This window comes from Saccostrea echinata, unplaced genomic scaffold (genome assembly GCF_033153115.1).
Source record: "Saccostrea echinata isolate AGI-Se365-2 ecotype Australia unplaced genomic scaffold, CSIRO_AGI_Sech_v1 ptg000025l, whole genome shotgun sequence".
NCBI lineage: Eukaryota > Metazoa > Mollusca > Bivalvia > Ostreida > Ostreidae > Saccostrea > Saccostrea echinata.
In genome coordinates this window covers 21,667,802-21,685,305 of record NW_026889774.1, presented here as the reverse complement: position 1 = coordinate 21,685,305, position 17,504 = coordinate 21,667,802, and the positions used below count along the sequence as shown (strand labels likewise).

General features: G+C 33.1%; 2 protein-coding genes across 3 annotated transcripts in view; one reads left to right on the top strand and one right to left on the bottom strand.

The window, feature by feature from the left end:
- Positions 1-2,302, bottom strand: part of LOC133192177 (high affinity copper uptake protein 1-like) — a 30,053-nt gene extending 27,751 nt beyond the window's left edge. For both annotated transcript variants that reach the window (XM_061328127.1, XM_061328129.1), the window contains exon 1: positions 2,196-2,302. The gene's annotated coding sequence lies outside the window, so the exon portion shown is untranslated. The remainder of the gene's footprint in view (positions 1-2,195) is intronic.
- Positions 2,303-2,568: 266 nt separating this feature from the next.
- Positions 2,569-17,249, top strand: LOC133192169 (FK506-binding protein 15-like). The gene is made up of 30 exons (XM_061328114.1): positions 2,569-2,674; positions 4,609-4,697; positions 5,063-5,129; positions 5,381-5,450; positions 5,558-5,632; positions 6,015-6,113; positions 6,331-6,483; positions 6,593-6,661; positions 6,928-7,071; positions 7,213-7,356; positions 7,918-8,031; positions 8,283-8,442; positions 8,801-8,877; positions 9,056-9,134; positions 10,357-10,505; positions 10,791-10,889; positions 10,979-11,073; positions 11,300-11,402; positions 11,598-11,769; positions 11,976-12,112; positions 12,264-12,347; positions 12,509-12,580; positions 12,673-12,825; positions 12,937-13,029; positions 13,415-13,618; positions 14,126-14,233; positions 14,739-14,910; positions 15,657-16,086; positions 16,342-16,462; positions 16,874-17,249. The coding sequence occupies exons 1-30, from the start codon at positions 2,619-2,621 to the stop codon at positions 16,943-16,945; spliced, it is 3,660 nt and encodes a 1,219-aa protein (XP_061184098.1). The 5' UTR covers positions 2,569-2,618; the 3' UTR covers positions 16,946-17,249.
- The last annotated feature ends 255 nt before the right edge of the window (positions 17,250-17,504 follow it).

Sequence of the window (17,504 nt, the reverse complement as noted above, 5' to 3'; positions counted from 1 at the left end):
ACATGTTCTTCATAGACACTTACCAAAATTCTTTGTAAAGACATTACCAAACTTACCACTTGGTAAACTTGTGTAATGACTCAAAACAAGGGAGCTAAATCCATCTACGCATCTTGAATGACAGCTTAATTGAAAATTTTACATTTTTTCCCCCTTATTTTCAATATTACTTCTTGTACAATCATAGCATTTTAAGCCTAAAATTGTCCTTGGGTCCTGAGGAATTCCAGACCTTAATAACAGTTACCAAAGTAAGTAAGTAAATTATTCAATAACACTTTACACATGCATTTTAAAACACCCTCGTTTTGTGTCATGTAAATACATGTAATTTCAACACAAACAATAATTAAAAGATTGATGGAAATGATAATTTACCAATTAAAAATTTGAACAGCAGTGAATATCAATACAAAGCAAGAGACTTTGAAGTATTTTAATAACTACTGTTTTAATGTTCAACTTGCTTAATAAAATGGAACTGCATCTGTCCTGTATGTGCACAGTGTATTAATAATAAATATACTCTAGACTAGGTTTTTTTGTCAAAAATTCAACAAACATCAAATTGCAAGATTTTCATTTTTAATGAAATATTTACTTACATTGACCACTGACTTGAATTATATAATTTATTTTATTTTATTATATGAAATGATGAAATATGACCAGCTTACATAACAATACTCTAAACTTCTCTAACATAACTATGTAAAGTAGTATTCCATTTTTTAACACCAATATTAAAATCTGATAAAGATAACCATCATGCCAAAGCTGCAGCTAGAACTTTACTTTGTTTATCAGTTGGCTTATATTAATTACACTTGGAAAAACTTATTTTAATTCATCTAAAATTTACTAAATTATTAAAGGAAATTACACTTAGGAATACCGGGAGGTCAACATTACTGCTACATTGCGAGAAATCTCAACTCATTACCGCTACTTTTCTTCGAAATTTTGGGTGATCATTACCGCTACATTTTATCAAAAAGACAATTGCCGATTACAACTCATTACCACTACATATGGAATCAGCCAGCAATGGCACAGAATATTAAGTTTTACCCATTATAAATCATATTAGAGATTTCCAGACAGCAGTACGTCAAGCAAATGGCCTCCAAAGCTCTATCAATTATTTAAAGACTGTGTTTTAACCATGCTCGGTTTTAACACTTTCTAAAATGTTTTATTAAATAAAATAGATTTTAAATGAAAATTGAAAACAAAACCAAAAACATTTTGCTCAAAATCTTAATTTCACCTCCCATGTGGTGAGCAGGGGAAACATGTCTTATGGCTGTATATGTAAATGTTGTACTTTAAATCAATCTGAACATGCATCGAAAGAGGCAATGTAGAGGAAATGTATACTTTTAAATGTAGCAGTAATGTAACCTTTTTTGTAGTGGTAATGAGTATGTAGCGGTAATGACAATTTGAAAATATAGCCGTAATGATATGAACTCGAGATACCTGACATTCTGCTGAACAGGTGTAGCTAGCCATGCCAGATGGGTATCACAGGCCTTTCAAAATATGCCAGTACCCAGTACTTAACCTGGCTGACATCATGATTGTATCTCCCAAAATATTTGTAAGAAAAAATCCGATAACATATATAATTAAAATTGATTCCAAAGGGTACCTCCTATTTTTGTAAAAGTACCACTTGTTTATAATCTTTTTGAAAGCCCTGGTATCGCTATCATATGACAATACCTCTGTGTTTTATGCTATATAACACAACCACTGGAAATTAAAAGAAAGTGTGTGCACGTGTATAAAAAAAAGGATTGGAGCGAAATGAAGCAATGCGTAAATAAAGTATACAGGAAGATTTATTGCATTAGGCCGTTTTATAAAAACATCCTCAGTACCCCAAAAGCGAATTTGCCTCAAATAGAGTGTCCTATCCTTCTTTTTTTTTTTTTTCATACACACACTGTATACCTGTTTACATTAACTTCCAGTGCTACACTCGTGCTATAAAGTACATATATCGATTTTTACACAAGCTGGTGTTAAATAAACAACAATTAATATGTTTCAATCTGTTAAGAATAACGCAGCTGTACGCATCGTACGCGCTGTGACAAAATGTCATATGGTTATCTGATAAAAAAATTTAAACGATATTTGCAAGAACCACTTTCTTAAATGAATATAATCATACTCTGTTTACTTACGTTCTTAAAGCTACCTTATGTCATGGAGTCAGTGTCCAAATAACCATGAATTAAACATACATCACGATTTTATGAATAAAGTTTCATTCATTGAATGATCAAGTCATCAACGTCAACCTATTTTCAGGTGAAAGGTCACACCATCTTAAATAACGTTTTCGGATCTATATAAAATTAGGTATAGTTTATCAATAAATAAAATTGTTTCAGTATTTCCATTTTAAACACACAATATTCAAAGAATAATACTTTTCGATTGATATTTTTTATATTAATAAGATGTTTTATTTGTAAATTCTAGATTCGAAACTAATAAATCTTTCCTAGCTCTGTGATGTCTTGTGACTGTCAACTTCCGCACGGCAGACGAAAGTGACACCATGTTTTGATGAAGTTGTTCTTTCTTTAGCATCATTCTTGATCATGTTCTTTAGTGCTGATGATGAAGACCAAGATTTTCTCACATCAGGAGGAGGAGGGTCTGTAAAATATGTCCTCTCTCGTTACAAATTCTTACCATTCGCTCTTATCAAGAAAGGGGGTGGTGCATTCAACATACATCAGTTCATCATCCAATATTAAATTTTAAAAATAAACTTGTGTATTTTCCTAGTCAATGCTCAGATTAGCTGCAGAATTGTAGCTCCCTGCTTGAGAAAATTCGGACAGCTAAAGCAGAGAGCTGCAGATCCAAGTGTTGTAAAAACCTTCGATTTACACCGCCGCTTTTTTGTCCCTTGCTTTGGGCATTACTTCTTGTATTTTATGCTTTTCCCCTTTTAAGAATGCTATCCAATAATTAACTATATATTTAAGTGTTGTCAACGAGTACCCGGTTAACCGGTTAATCGTCGAACTATGCGAGTATCGGTTATTAAAACTGCAATTCGGTTACTCGGATAAAAATACATTTTACACAGTAAATACGTAGAAAATAAATGTTATATTGTTTATAAATGTATACTTACATATTTCTCTAATTTTGTTTACCATTAAACTTGATCTAGTGGCTCACAAATAGGAACAATTTATTTTGATAAGTTTTCACAGTTTATATAATTGATAGCTTTCATTGCCAGGGGGTATACTTGTAAGATTTGAAGACCCGAGTTATAACTACCTCATAATTATATAAGTCAGAGGAACATGATTTAACAAGAAGATGCCGAAGACATCTAAAGCTTGGAAGTAATTGAAACGAACAGCTGATTTGAAATCTATTAAATGTAAATTATGTGAAATTGAGTTATTGTATACTGGTGGGACTACTAATAAGTATAATCACCTTCGGATTAAAACATAATTCGTAAATCAGTGATTTACTTGACACTCCACAAAATCAACCAGCAATTACGGGGTTCTTCTTTGAAGACATTGCATGTTTGTTTGAGTTTGTAATTGTAAATAAAGTTCATATACAGTACATTTGTGTTTTATTTCTACGATAAGTAAAGGATGAGGTAAATAATAGATATAGAAACTGTAACGAATATCATCCGAGTAACCGGGTACTCAATCGGAAAAATAAACGAGTAACCGGTTACTAAAAATCGACCGATTTGACAACACTAATATATTTTACTCCTATTCTTGATACTTAACTTACCTTTCAACGGTTCCTAACAGCCGCATGTGGTTTTGGAGTATCAGTTAAAATAAATACATTCCGATGATTCCAAAACCATAAAGCGCTATTTGGGACCATTGGAGGGTAAATAAAGTATCAAGAATAGGAGTAAAATATATGGTTAATTATCGGATACCATTCTTAAAGCGGGGGAAAGCACAAAATACAAGAAATAATACCCGAAGTGAGTGACAAAAAAGTGGCGGCGTAAATTAAAGGTTTTTACAACACTTGGATCTGTAGCTCTCTGCTTTATCTGTCCGAATTTTCTCAAGCAGAGAGCTACAGTTCTGCAGCTAATCTGAGCATTGACTAGGAAAATACACAAGTTTATTTTTAAAATTTAATATTGGATGTTTAAAGCAAAATTACATCAGATCGTTTGACTTCATACAGAAAGTTCCAATGGTACATCTTTATAAATTCCATCGACTGAGCGAGTGCATTTTGAAAATGAATTAATATTTATAATAAGGGATATTTCATGCTACGTGTAGCTATTGAAAACATGTTTAATGTTCTTTTGTCAACAGATATCTTAACAATTCAAGGAAATTATTCTGATATGCCATTGTGCAGCTAAGTAAAAATACCATAAACTTGAGTAGGCAAAAAGATATTGAAATTTTTCAAAATTGTCCAATCTTAGAATAGTGGACGGTAGCAAAATTTCATCCTTTCTTATGATAGATGAGTTGCAGATCAGTATTAAGCAATAAGGTTTGTAATGATTATTGATGGTCTTTGATTTTAAATAAAATAAGAAATTTTTTTTTTCAAATTCAGATCTAAACTGGCCTCTTTGTTTGGAGGAGGAAGTCAGGGTGGGAATGAGTCCCTGACGTACACCGCTCCAAAGCAGCCAAAGAAAGCAGGTATACTGAGTTCATAACTACTTGCGTGTAAATATAGGATCTCCCATGGTTTGTGTTTGGATATGATTTTGTGTTTAAGGGGAAGGGATAAAAACACAAGTTGGATAAAAAATCATATCCAAACACAAACCATGGGAGATTCTTTTTATCACATGTTTTACACATACATGTAGCTGTTTCATGTTTTATACAGTTTTATAGATGTAAATCCACGATATTTGACTTGATCAAATCCACAAAAAACCATTGTGACATCACAACCGTGGATATGAAAACAATATCTTATCGATGAGCTATATCCACTGCATAAAGTGTGATAAAAAGCAATCTTTTATCAAAAATTATATTGAATTTTTATTTTTCAGAGTCAACAGCACAATCTGGTGCAGCTCCGCAGCTTCTGTTTGCCACTGCAGTACAAGCTTATAAATAGTATTAAAGCTTATTTACTTGTTATTCATGCCCAGAATACAGTTTGTAATAGATAATTTAGTCATTAAATATTTTCTGTTAAGTTGTTTATTAAACAATGATATTAAAATATCTGATTTAAATATTTTCAATTGTCAACATATTTTGTTATTTTATTTAGTGAGTGATGAAATTTATGTAGCAAAATAATTTTTAAGTTCTTTGCAAGTTTGCTTTAAATAAGAATAACTGATTTAATTTACATTTTGTAGTGTTGATGGAAAGTATGCCAGTCAAGGAAAATTGGGTGCAGCAATATTAGGATCACATTCTAGCCTTTCTGTAAGACATTTCATAGGTTGAGAGAATTTCCAAAAGCCAGTGAAATCATAAGCAAAAATTTCAAAAATACTTGTAATATTCTCTAATGAAGCCAATTTATTTTGCAGTATAGGGTGTTACTGTATGTGACAAAAAGTCAGCAAGTGGCAAATGCAACAATATTGTCAACATTTTCTTACACAGTAAGTTTAAATTTTTTTCTGCATGAAAGTTTGCATGGGATACATGTATATATATATGCAAAGTAACCACAGCACCAAATGTCTGGCACATCTATGTGCTCTTGCTATTCAATAAATTTTATTATACATGTATATTGAAATATGTTCTAAGATGTACATAATTTTCTTTTATAAACCAGTCTTGAGAGTGATTTTTCAAATTTGTAAACTGCATAAAAATATCTTCTATATGTACATATACTTGTATATCTTCTATATATATATGTATATGTATCTTTTAAAATGTTTTTTTTTTTTTTTAGTAAATATACCTTTCTTTTTTCCCAAAGAGTCACAAGAATTGGTTCCATGATAATGAATTGTCACATTAATTATCTTGTAGGTACAGGCAAACAACTATGGGAGCTTTTATGATGACCAGAGGCAGACATGGTCTATAATGTTTGATTCTGATGCAAATGCAGTCCAGTTTGCCAAGCATGTAAATATTGACCTTTATATCAAATGCTGGATATCAAGTGATATTAAGAATAAACACCCTTTGAAGTTGAATAGAAAGTTCAGAGATTTGATGTAAACATTTATGATTGGGTTTATTAGCAGTTACTTAATCTTTGGGTGATCAGCAAAGAACAATGTTTAATGATGACCATCATCTATTAAGTAATCAGTTTTATTGATGTAAATTTATGTTGAAGGTTGCCCTGTCAAAAGCCAACAGTGCAGGATTAGATTTGTCCAGTCTTGTGTCCCAGGACTTACAGCTGGGTGATGGTACAGCTGTAGATAGTGGTGATATGGTAGAGGTCAAATACACAGGGTGGCTTTTGACCAACCACACATTTGGACAGGTAAACCTTTTCTGTGTTTATTTAAAAAGAAAATGATATGTAAAAAAGTACATGTATGTCACAAAGATTTATTATATTGTTAATGAAAATAATCAAATTCTTCTTGCAGGAATTTGATAGTAATGCTAAGGCAGACAAACTCTTCAGATTCAAAATAGGACAGGGCAAAGTTATTAAGGTGATGTATTCAACTGATGTTTTCATTATATTGTGTACCAACTCTTAATTATTTGTGAGAATATGATTTGTGTTAGTCTCAAATATTACCTGGGAAAATGCTCTTGGTCTTAGTATGCTGCATAATGTTGCCTCAATACTGGATTGCTTATTTTCCAGAGTATACTGTACATATGGAATATATTTATGGAACAATTCTTGCCTTTGCAAAGAATTTTGTAACGGATGTGTTTTCAGTTCTGTATGGTAAGGTACTGAATTTTGTAGGCCTGGGATCAAGGTGTTGTAGGAATGAAAAAAGGCTCCAAAAGATTATTGGTTGTTCCTCCTAGCTTGGGATATGGAAGTCAAGGAGCAGGGAGTAGAATTCCGCCAAATTCAACTCTTATATTTGAAATCGAGGTTGTACGAGTAAGTAGAATAATAAATGGTACGATTTTTGTTGTATCTTTATTATTTAATACTAGTCTTTACTAATCATAATATCTGTTTCATCATGATCCTTGTCAAACTTGAATTAACAAATTAAAGATTGCATTCATTCAAAAAAAGGTTAAATATGCCAAATCATCAGAGTCCCCTAGCCCTGCAGTGGACTCATCCCAGCCTGTCACTGCCCCCTCCCCAGCAGATGAACTAGAAGAGAATCAGACAATCAAAGGAAGGACCAAGTCTTTAACAGAACACCAGGCACAGGTATAGAAGAACATGCTTAATTGTTTTGTTTGTTTGTTGTTTAAACTCCCTCTTGAGAATTTTTCACTCGTATGGAGATGCCACCACCTGCTGTTGGAGAGCTGCAAATTTAGACCTATACTTTGCACTTTGAGCCATTGAGCAGGAGGGATCTTTTTCGTGCCAGCATCTACTGCAACACGGGACCTCAGTTTATAGGGTCTCATCCGAAGGACCGGTCTACACGTCCTGCTGTGGGATTTGAACCCAGATCAACTCCTTACTCCGCAACTCTAGATGAAAAAGTTCTTATCACTGTGCCATGCAAGCAACGCTGAATTGTTTAAAAAAATGGCTTTTTGTACTCAACAGAATTGATATTTCACGACCTCTTGAGACTCCTGTTTATTAAAGTCACATATCTAATCAAGCAAAGTTGGCATTACATGTACTTTGTTATTAAGTGTTTAGTTTGACTGCATTTCTACTTAATTGTAGCTTGCATAAACATTTTGTTCACCTCTTTTTTTTTTTTAGACATATAGCATTAGTTTTTCATATTCCATGTGATTTTTCTTGCAGGGAAGTTCAAACAAAGCCAAACTGATCTCAAGAATGGCCAAGATGGGACAGCCCATGTTACCATTAGTAGGGGCCATTCCTGTCCAGCCAGATGATGAGGAAGAACAGGTCATGGTAAGTGACTTCTATCACATCATATTTACTTTGTTGATTTTAAAGTATTATTAGAAAGTTTTACAATCTTCTTTTCTCTTTCATAAATATGATTCATTTTAATTATGAAAACTTATGGATTCTGTTTTTTGACAACTTTAAATTGTAAATACTGTACTTTAGAATTTATAACTCTTAGAGAATGATAACTTACATGAAGGCATGCAGTGTTTGTTTGTGGTGTAATACAAAACTATGAATTTTTTTGCTAGGAATCCCCACAGCCAGTTGTGGATACCCCAGTTCAACCAACACAATCTTCAACAGGCCCGTCAGTAACCAAACCAGTGCCTCATCATCCACGACAACCAGCAACACAACCAACGGTTCAACCTGTTCAAGTGATGCCACAACAACCAGCTTTTCTCCAGAGTGAGTCGGTTACACATTACACATGTGATTTCCAGGTTTCAATCAGTAAAAAAAAAAAACACACAAAAAAAGAACAACCACTGTTTACAGCATTAGTAGGTGCATTCAAAAAAATTAATACTGTGTCAAAGGTTCTTGATAATTAATTCCATAGATATAGATAGAAAACAATAAACTGAAAACAGGGCAGAATTGGATTTTGAAAAGTGAAAAATAACTAATATCAAACACGAAGTTCTAAAGTGTATCTGGGCTTTCTCGTGCTTTATCTTCAGCTTATATTTTACTTCTTAACTTTTTTCATAGTAGACAAAGATTCAGTGTTAACATTATTTATTCTGACTTTGCTTACACACAGACATTCCTGCAGCCCAACAGTTATCTGTGTACCAGCCACAAATGTTACAGCAAGGAATGGTGCCTCCAGGACTCCAGGTACTGTATCAGTTTAGATTAAAACTTACTACAGGCTAACAGCTGATTATTTTTGTCATTCTTTAGTAGTATTTTGTAAAAGTTAATATTTGCTATATTTACCAGTGAAAATTCTACAACTGCACAGAACCATACTGCACATAAAATTGTATAATATTGCAATTGTATATTATTCCAGAATGGATTTCAGGCTACCAGCACGTATCAAGGCCAGCCACAACAGATGATGGGAGGAATGCAACAACCTATGTACACAGGTTAGTTTTATTACAAGCCATTCTACTTTCTTAGTGTAAGATTCTTATGTGAAAATCACTGGCATAAAAGTGAGAGTGTTTGTTTTTCCCTAAAAGGTGCAGGGCAAACACCGGATCAGGGTAAGACTGCATATTCCTATTAAAAAGCCCTGCCTCCTCACAAAAATAGTGTTGTACACATTTTCTTCCCAACACCAGTCCATTATGTTCAAGTATATTAAGAACACACCAATTTTTTACTGTTCACAGCAATTTTTTTCTACCGAGTGAGAAAGGGTCCGGTACCGGTTCAATTGTGAAAAATAGCATCGAAGTAGAACAAAGGACAATTTTCTCACGTCAACAAATGAAACATATTTTGCATTTATTCCAACCTCATTAAATATTACTCCATGTTTAAAGAATAAACAACTACTATTTGTTGTCTATTCAATGTCACTTGTTTACACATTTTCATGCTTTCAATTTGTCAAAAGCTGTCTACACCACAGGTCCCACCATATTATGACTGATCTTTACTTTCGATTTAAGCGGAAGTGAAACAATTAGTCAACTCATACTACGTTTCATATAAAAGAATACGATGTCATTGGACTCTGTTGCTTGGCAGTTGAATTGGGAATTTTTAGTCTCAAAATTGGGAAAAAATAAAGTTTTTTGGCATTGGGAATGGTACTGTTTATCGGGACCAGTTATATAAGGAAAAAAAAATGCTGGTTCACATCAGTCCCCTTTCGAAAACATGGACAAAATCAATATACAGTCAAACCTCGTTATCTCAAACTCAATGAGACTGAGAAAAAACTTGGTGATATCCGAGGATTCGAGATATCTGGAGTAAAATACTTAAAGAATAAGGGGTTGGGACTTCCAAATCACTTCAACATTTCCATTATATTTGAGATATCATTGTTCGAGATACCGAAGTTCAACTGTATTTTATTTTTCCAAAATCAGTGCTTTATGTATATTGATGCTAAAACAAATTATCCATTACATCATTTTCTATGAATTTGTCTTACCTTGATAAGTCGGGCACAAGGTCCTGCTTCAGACATTATTATAATTTACTAGTCAATCTATTTACATGTAGTTCTTAATGAGCAGAGTTTTTACGGACTTATTTTTTGACATACATGTACTTAACATTCCTACACTGAGCTATAATTTTAAAAACAGAATGGCTTTAAACAATAATACAATGCATCTTGGTTGAATACAGGTGTGAGTATGGCATCAGGAATGCCCACAATGAACCAGGCAGGAGAACCCAGTTTACCAATACTCTTAACAGAAACCAGGCAGCAGAACACAGAACTAAGGTTGTCAGTGGGGAAAATGCAGGATAAAATAGATCAGCTTCTGGAAAAGGTTTGTATGTTTGCTAAACACTTCTGTGTTTTATGTACTAATTTGGGTGTACTAGTACATGTATATTTCACTTTACAGATTCATTTGAAATTTGGTCTATATGTTTGGTAAAGATTTGGGTGTACCAGTACATGTACATTTCACTTTACAGATTCATTTTGAAATAAATGGACACATTTAATAATATGTATTCTGTATATTTAAAGTTATTTATTGAGTATTCTGAATATTTAAAACAGTTACGTTGAAAATCAGCTGGAGTTTTATATTCAGTTTTATTTGTAGGTTGATATTTTACACAAAAAAGGACCCATGGCTTTAGAATCTTCAATGCCTAGCATGGAGTCTTCAGTTTTAATGCATAATATACAAAGAATTGTGCAGGTTAGTGTTAAGTATGTCCAGAATTCTTGACAATAATATAAGTGGCAAATTATGCAAAATAATTTATTTATTTTTGTGCATTAAAATAGGAAAATGAGAGACTGAAAAAAGAAGGTTATGATAAAAGTGCCAAAATAGAAAGACAGAATGAGAAAATATCAGAGCTTTTACAGAGTAATCAAATGTAAGTAATATCAAAATTCAATGTAAAATTGCTAATTGATCACATGGTAACCATTTAAGTAAAACACTGTAGCCATAAATTATCATGTCTGGTAGGAATTTCATATCTGCTTCTTATGCCATCAATTCTAGAGCTGTTCTTAATATTTTACAAGGAAAGTTAGGTTCTGAAGTCACAGTGATCAGGATCTATACACTATTACAGGTGTAATTTTATTTCTATACAGGTATGTTGAAAAGAGCCAGAGTCTTTTGGAGCAGAGAAATGAAGGTTTCATCTCCTCTGCCTCCCAGTCACAGGCAAAGGTCCTTGCTCTTGAACAGGAAAAGGTAATAGATATTTGCATATGTAAATGATGGAATTCATTTGTGATTTAAAAACTAGATAGGTTATTTTCCGTCCAAGGAATCTTTCATTCATATCATTGCAATGATGTTTGTCTTCCCAAGATATGTACATCACGAAATTAAAAAGTAAGCAAGAGTTATGGATATTCGTTAAAATTGTGGTTTTGTTAATTATAGGTTAATTTAGCAACAAAATTGAGCACAGTAACAGCCCAACTGGGAGATGCACAACTCCAGTTAGCCACATTAAGGGAGAAAGAGTTGGCTGCACAGCAAAGGTTCGAAAACTCTGACCAAGACTCAAGGAAAAGTCAGAAAGAGATACAGGCCATGAAAGCACAGCATGAAGGTAAAATACTCAGTACACACTAATGTTGGGTATGTTTGCATGTAATTCATGCACATCTGCCTAAGTTTAAACATTGTTCAAAGAAATAAATGTGAAATACATGCATACTGATGCTGTTATTTAAGTATTACATAATGGCTTATCTGTATTGGTTTTTCAGTTACAAGTTTTACCAGTATATTTGTTATTTTCACTATCTTTTGCAGAGGATGAAACAAAAATTGCAGAATTAAGTCAAGATTTGAAGCATGAGAAACAAAAAAGAAAAGACCTTGACAATAACTTTTCCCAGTTACAAGAGGAATTGGCAGATATTAAATCTACTAATGAAACACTTCAAAAGGTTTGATACTTGCAATTGCTTTTCCTGATGTACTTAAGATTATAGAAATAAGTTTATGTAAAACAACCTGTAGGCCATCTTTCCTGGCATATATTGTAAATTTTATTAACAATTGGAATTAATTGAAGTTATTGTACCTGCTTTATTGTAGAATTTAAGTGACAGAAAACGAAAGGCAGCAGAAGAAAAAAGGAGAATGGAGGATGAGTTTGAGGAAACCAAGATAAATTTCGAGGTTTGTTATGAATGAAAAAAAAGGTGAAGATAATCTCATAAATCCTGCTAACAATCTCATAAATCCTATAAAAAAGGTTCTTTAAATTCTTCTTCTTCATTCATATAGAAACACCAAAAAAGGTATGCCCTAATACACTGAATATATATGATGATTTTCAGCAAGAGATCAAATCCCTGAGGGAAAAACTACGTAAACAGAAATCTTCAACAGATGTCGCCACTGCTGAGCAGGTAAATATAGAAAAACAAGGGATTCAAAAATATCTGTTTACAGGTAAGGATTTTTAAAAATTCATGATTTTTTATATTAACCTGTTATGTAGGTTGCAGAAGTTGAGGAAGAGCTGAACAGGGAATGGAAAGAGAAATGCGACAGACTTCTCACTGCTGCCAATGAAAAACAGAACAGAGCTCTCCAGGCAATGAAGGAAGAAAAGGACGAACTGGAAGAAAAAGTAGCAGTATTAGAAAACAAGGTACATGTTTATTTTATCATGATGCATGTGATGAGTATATGATAAAATGATCAATTATGATGTGGTCAGATTTTTCATCTTTCATAAACAGTGTATTAATTGTCAAATCAGATTCATACAATGAAGAATGAGCATTTGAGTGGTGATTCCAAACAGAAGGAACTCGAAGAACAAATAGAGGAGATGTCTGTATGGAAAGGAAAGGTAAACAAATGATTTACTATAGATTGCTTATTTTTGGTAACACCTTAATTTTCACAAGAAATTTGTTTGGTATTTATTAACAAAACATGATTTTCGCAAATTTTGGTTATTGTTAAACATAATCTTTGATAATACATGTACTTGTACAAATAAATGCAAGAATAAAATTTTTGTGAGCAGAGGGTTTCACTTAATTATGTGAAAATAAAGTTCGCGCATGCAAATGTGATTTGCATGACCTACTTCATAACAAGCCAAAATAGAAATTATCATCAGTTATTCCTGTTAAGTAGTAAATGTTGATATGAAGATAGAACATAAATAAATGTCAGAGGCTGAATACACCAGAGGTAATTACACATTCATGTATCTACATGTATTTCAGTATGACAACCTGAGGTCACAGGCAACCTCTATGAAGGAAAAGTATGAGGAAAGGATTGAAGATTTAGAGAATGAGAAAGAGGAGTTGGAGACAGACAAGGAGAGAGCTGAGGAGAGGATCCAGGTTCTTCAGAGAGAGCTGGCTAATCGACCAGTTACTACCCCAGGAAGCAGTGCTACAGAAGGTGCAGATGTTGCTACTGAGGTAATTATCCATGCTGAGCATTATCCAACAAATTAAAAAAAAGATTAAAGATTAGGCCATCTTTAAAATAATGTTTGCTTGCCCTCTCCTGACTGAGGATTAAAAAAAAAAAAATTGGGTAGGAAGGTTAAATTTTATTATCAGAAATTTTCAAATCAATGCTTAATTAAAAAAAAACATTGAAATTGACGGTATTTATAAAGTGACAAATTTAGCATTGAATTGTATTGTTAAGTATTTTAGTCAAAATGGTCAACAAAATAAATCTACTGCTACTACATTCTCACAAAGTGATCTGATTTATGTCTTTAAGTTAGAAATAGACAAACTGGTTGAATATGATGAATAATATTCATTTAATTCTTGAAATCAAACCTAGGCAGAAACTTTGTAAAACTTTAAATCTACATTGCATAACTTTTGTTTTGAGGCAATTGCTTCAAGTTTTCTCAGAGATGTTACTGATTACCATTGAAATTTGAAACTGTCTTTTTCATTTTTTAACAGGTGAAGAAGATAATGAATTCAGTGTACCAAAACCTGAGGTCTAAATTTGAAGCTGACAATTCTTATCGAGGGGATGAAGTCTTAGCATCTATTTTAGGAGTCATTAAGGTAAGTCTGTTAAGATTTTCTAAGCTTCAAGCACAGTATTATGCAAAATGCTGGTATTCACGTCAAAGAATCATGTCAGCTTATTTTTGTGTGTTTTCAAATATTTGATATAAATTTTTAATTTGAATGAAACTGTTTCCAATTTTTTTAAAAATACTTTTGACCAGAAGGACATAAGGAAGAGCTGAACTATTCAATATAGAAATTTAATTTTCCTTAAAAAGAAAGTTGCTAATGTACATGTATATTTGACAAAAAATGTGTGTGGCCTTTGTTAAAGCCAGTTTCAGTTCACTTCATGAATTTAGAAGTGAAAAAATTAGAAGCTGTTACTTCAAACAGAAGTGTGCATTGGATTATGATCGTGACCAACTGGTATTTTTTTGAATGAATTTTTTTTCTTTTTGTGACTTTTAATTAGATAAACATAGATTGTCTGGCATTTCTATAGAACATTTTCTTCATACTCTTACATGTATGTAATTTTGTTGACTGTGAATTATAGGAAACTACATTAAAGTTGGTTCAGCAAAGTTCCTCTGCAAAACAGAGTGATGAAGAGGAAGATGAGGATGATGAGGATGAAGAGGAAGAGGAGGAAGGTGAAGAAGAAGGTGATAGTGATGATAAAGATCAAGACAGTGAAGAAGAAGAACAAGAGAAAGAGGAAGTTCATGGTAAGGGATGGATTGTTATCTCAGAAACCACAAATCTTAAGAAATAAAAAACTGTATATAACCTTTTATTGGACTTTTACGAGAAGCACTGACTTTTACACTCGACGGCTTACATGGACATTTAAACATGAATTATGTACGGAGGTACGGAATTGACAAATAGATTAGAAAACCTTACTAGTGGTCATAGGTAGGGTGTTAGGGGCACTTACATGATTTACCGGTATGCAATCAACACGAGAGATGATGGGAGGTAGAATAACATAACTTAAAATACCTTATTCGTGAGGGATAGTATCTCCTTTCAATCTTATTTTATGACTGAATCAAATAAGGAAGAAAAAACGTTCCGATAGGATAATTTGGCAGGAGTATGTCATGGTGGGAAAGGGAGGGGTTTAGTACAGGGCGTTTCTTGTTCCCCTCCCTAGACAATGTATTATGTGCTTTGAAATGTCAATCATTATCCTTTAACTGTTTAGCTAAATATTTATATCGCAAAAGAGCTGCCATATATTGTCCCAGTGTAAAAGTAAGTCGTCGATTGTAAAAGTCAGCGCTTCTCGCAAAAGTCCATTGATATTATCTGTAAGTATGCATTTTTTACTGATGTGATGTACATAAAATGTATGGTTCAGGTAAGTAAAGAATTTCTCAAGAAAATCAGTGATTTGGACTAATACTTGTATATCCTTTATTTCATAACATTTTGAAAAAAAAAAAATCATTTACTATTTACTATCCAGAGCCCAAAACAAATCAAGAAGAAAAACCAGTGAAGGAAGCCCCAGTGATTGTAAGCAGTGAAAATGAACCTGTTAAAAAAGAAGATACAAAAACAGAGCCAGCTAATGAAGAACCTCCTCCTACAGAGAAGCAGGAGGAATCTCCCTCAGAAGAAGAGACATCCACAAAGTCTAGTACACCACCACTCCAGGAGAATATCCTTGAGAACACTCCCAAAGTCAATGATCCAGACAATGAAGAAGTGAAAAATCAGATCCCAACAGGGAGTGAACCTGACAAGGAGGAGGTGAAGGATCAGATCCCAAAGGAGGATACAGCCCCAAACAAATTTGATGACTTTGAAGTTCCTGTTATTGTGTCACGAGAGCCTCCACCGATAACGGATGATGAGGAGTCAGCTGAAAGTGAGAAGATGGAAGAGAATAATGAGTTAGTATCTTTAGCATGTTGTTCAGTCTTGTAAAATGTGTAAGAGACTTCATGTTTGAGAAAGACAAAGGTCAAGCTTCACAGCTGGTAAAGGTCATCAAGATCAAAGGTCAAATTTAAATTGGGGGTGTTTCAAAAATGCATTATATTAATCTTATGATGTTGGTTCAAAAGAGCTTCTTTAGAAAACTTTTGTATAGAAAGTACATGCATTGTAGTATACACTAACCACCTCTATGTTTTCCTTCCATATAGTCCCCTTTTCGGGGAGGATGATCATGTAGCAGATACCTTTGGTGACACATTCCAAACCACAGAACAAAAGGAGAAAAATGACAATAAGAAAAAACCTGAAGCCAAAGATTTACTGGAAGATGTAAGTAAAAAGTCTGAGGAAAGAAAAGAACATTTTAATGTCAAAATATTTGATAATTACAAATGTTAAAGAATTTAATTCATTGTACCAGGTAATTCATGTGCAGTATATTTAAAATTTATAGTTTGTAGACACAGTCTTAAGTTGTTTATATCCTTCATAAGTATCAGCTCTCTCTTTACAATTTCATCCTGCAGAGAACGTACCTGTAAAGTCGTAAGGATGAATACTTATGTGTGTGTGAGGGGTGGTTGGGGTGATGGTAGGATAGCTGCAATAATGTAGCCCTCTCCCGATTTAAAAAAAAAACGGAGAGGGCTACATTATTGCAGCTAATGGTAGGAGGGTTTACAAATTTATGTTCATTTTTATTGCTTGAATTCTAACAACCACTCATTCATCTGTTTTTAGGACTCCAAGCAACGTCCACCTCCACTATTTCCAGACGATGATGATGATGAAGACTTGGATTGGCTAAGCTAGCAGATGTTTAATGGGATAGAACTAAAATAATACAAACAGTACTGTGATATTTCATAATGACTCGTGCAGTGTCTGTTGATCAGGTACACTGAGTGGAACGTGAATATTATTTTATATGCATATTACAAGGCTGGATGTCAGAGACAAGATTATGGTGCAATTTGAATCAGTTAACAGAAAATGTTTATGCTTCTTGAACTCTTAGGAACGATGAAAATTGTGTTGCTGATTTCATAAAGTGAGTTCCTTGCCATACATATTTAAGGCTTGGGACATCTATCAATAAATGAAAAAAGAAATTGTGTTTCTTTGCAATATAATTATTTGAAATCATTCCACCTTAATGAGCAAATCAGAAAAGGATTATCAGTATGGGTCCAAGAAGAAAAATAAAATTATGGTTTAAAGGATGGAGAGCAATAAATGGACAATTTCTGATGATGAATATGATTGACTTTTGATTACTGATGCAGCTGATAAAACAGAGGACATTTATAGTAAAACTTTGAAAAAAAGATGTAGCAAAATAAAATCAATACAATTGATATTGATCATCATT

Coding starts and splice junctions, on each gene's coding strand:
- LOC133192169 (XM_061328114.1), top strand. CDS start 2,619: ATGTTCTTTAGTGCTGATGATGAAGACCAAGATTTTCTCACATCAGGA. Junction 4,698..5,062: donor AAAGCAGCCAAAGAAAGCAG/GTATACTGAGTT, acceptor TTTATTTTTCAG/AGTCAACAGCACAATCTGGT. Junction 7,072..7,212: donor TTGAAATCGAGGTTGTACGA/GTAAGTAGAATA, acceptor ATTCAAAAAAAG/GTTAAATATGCCAAATCATC.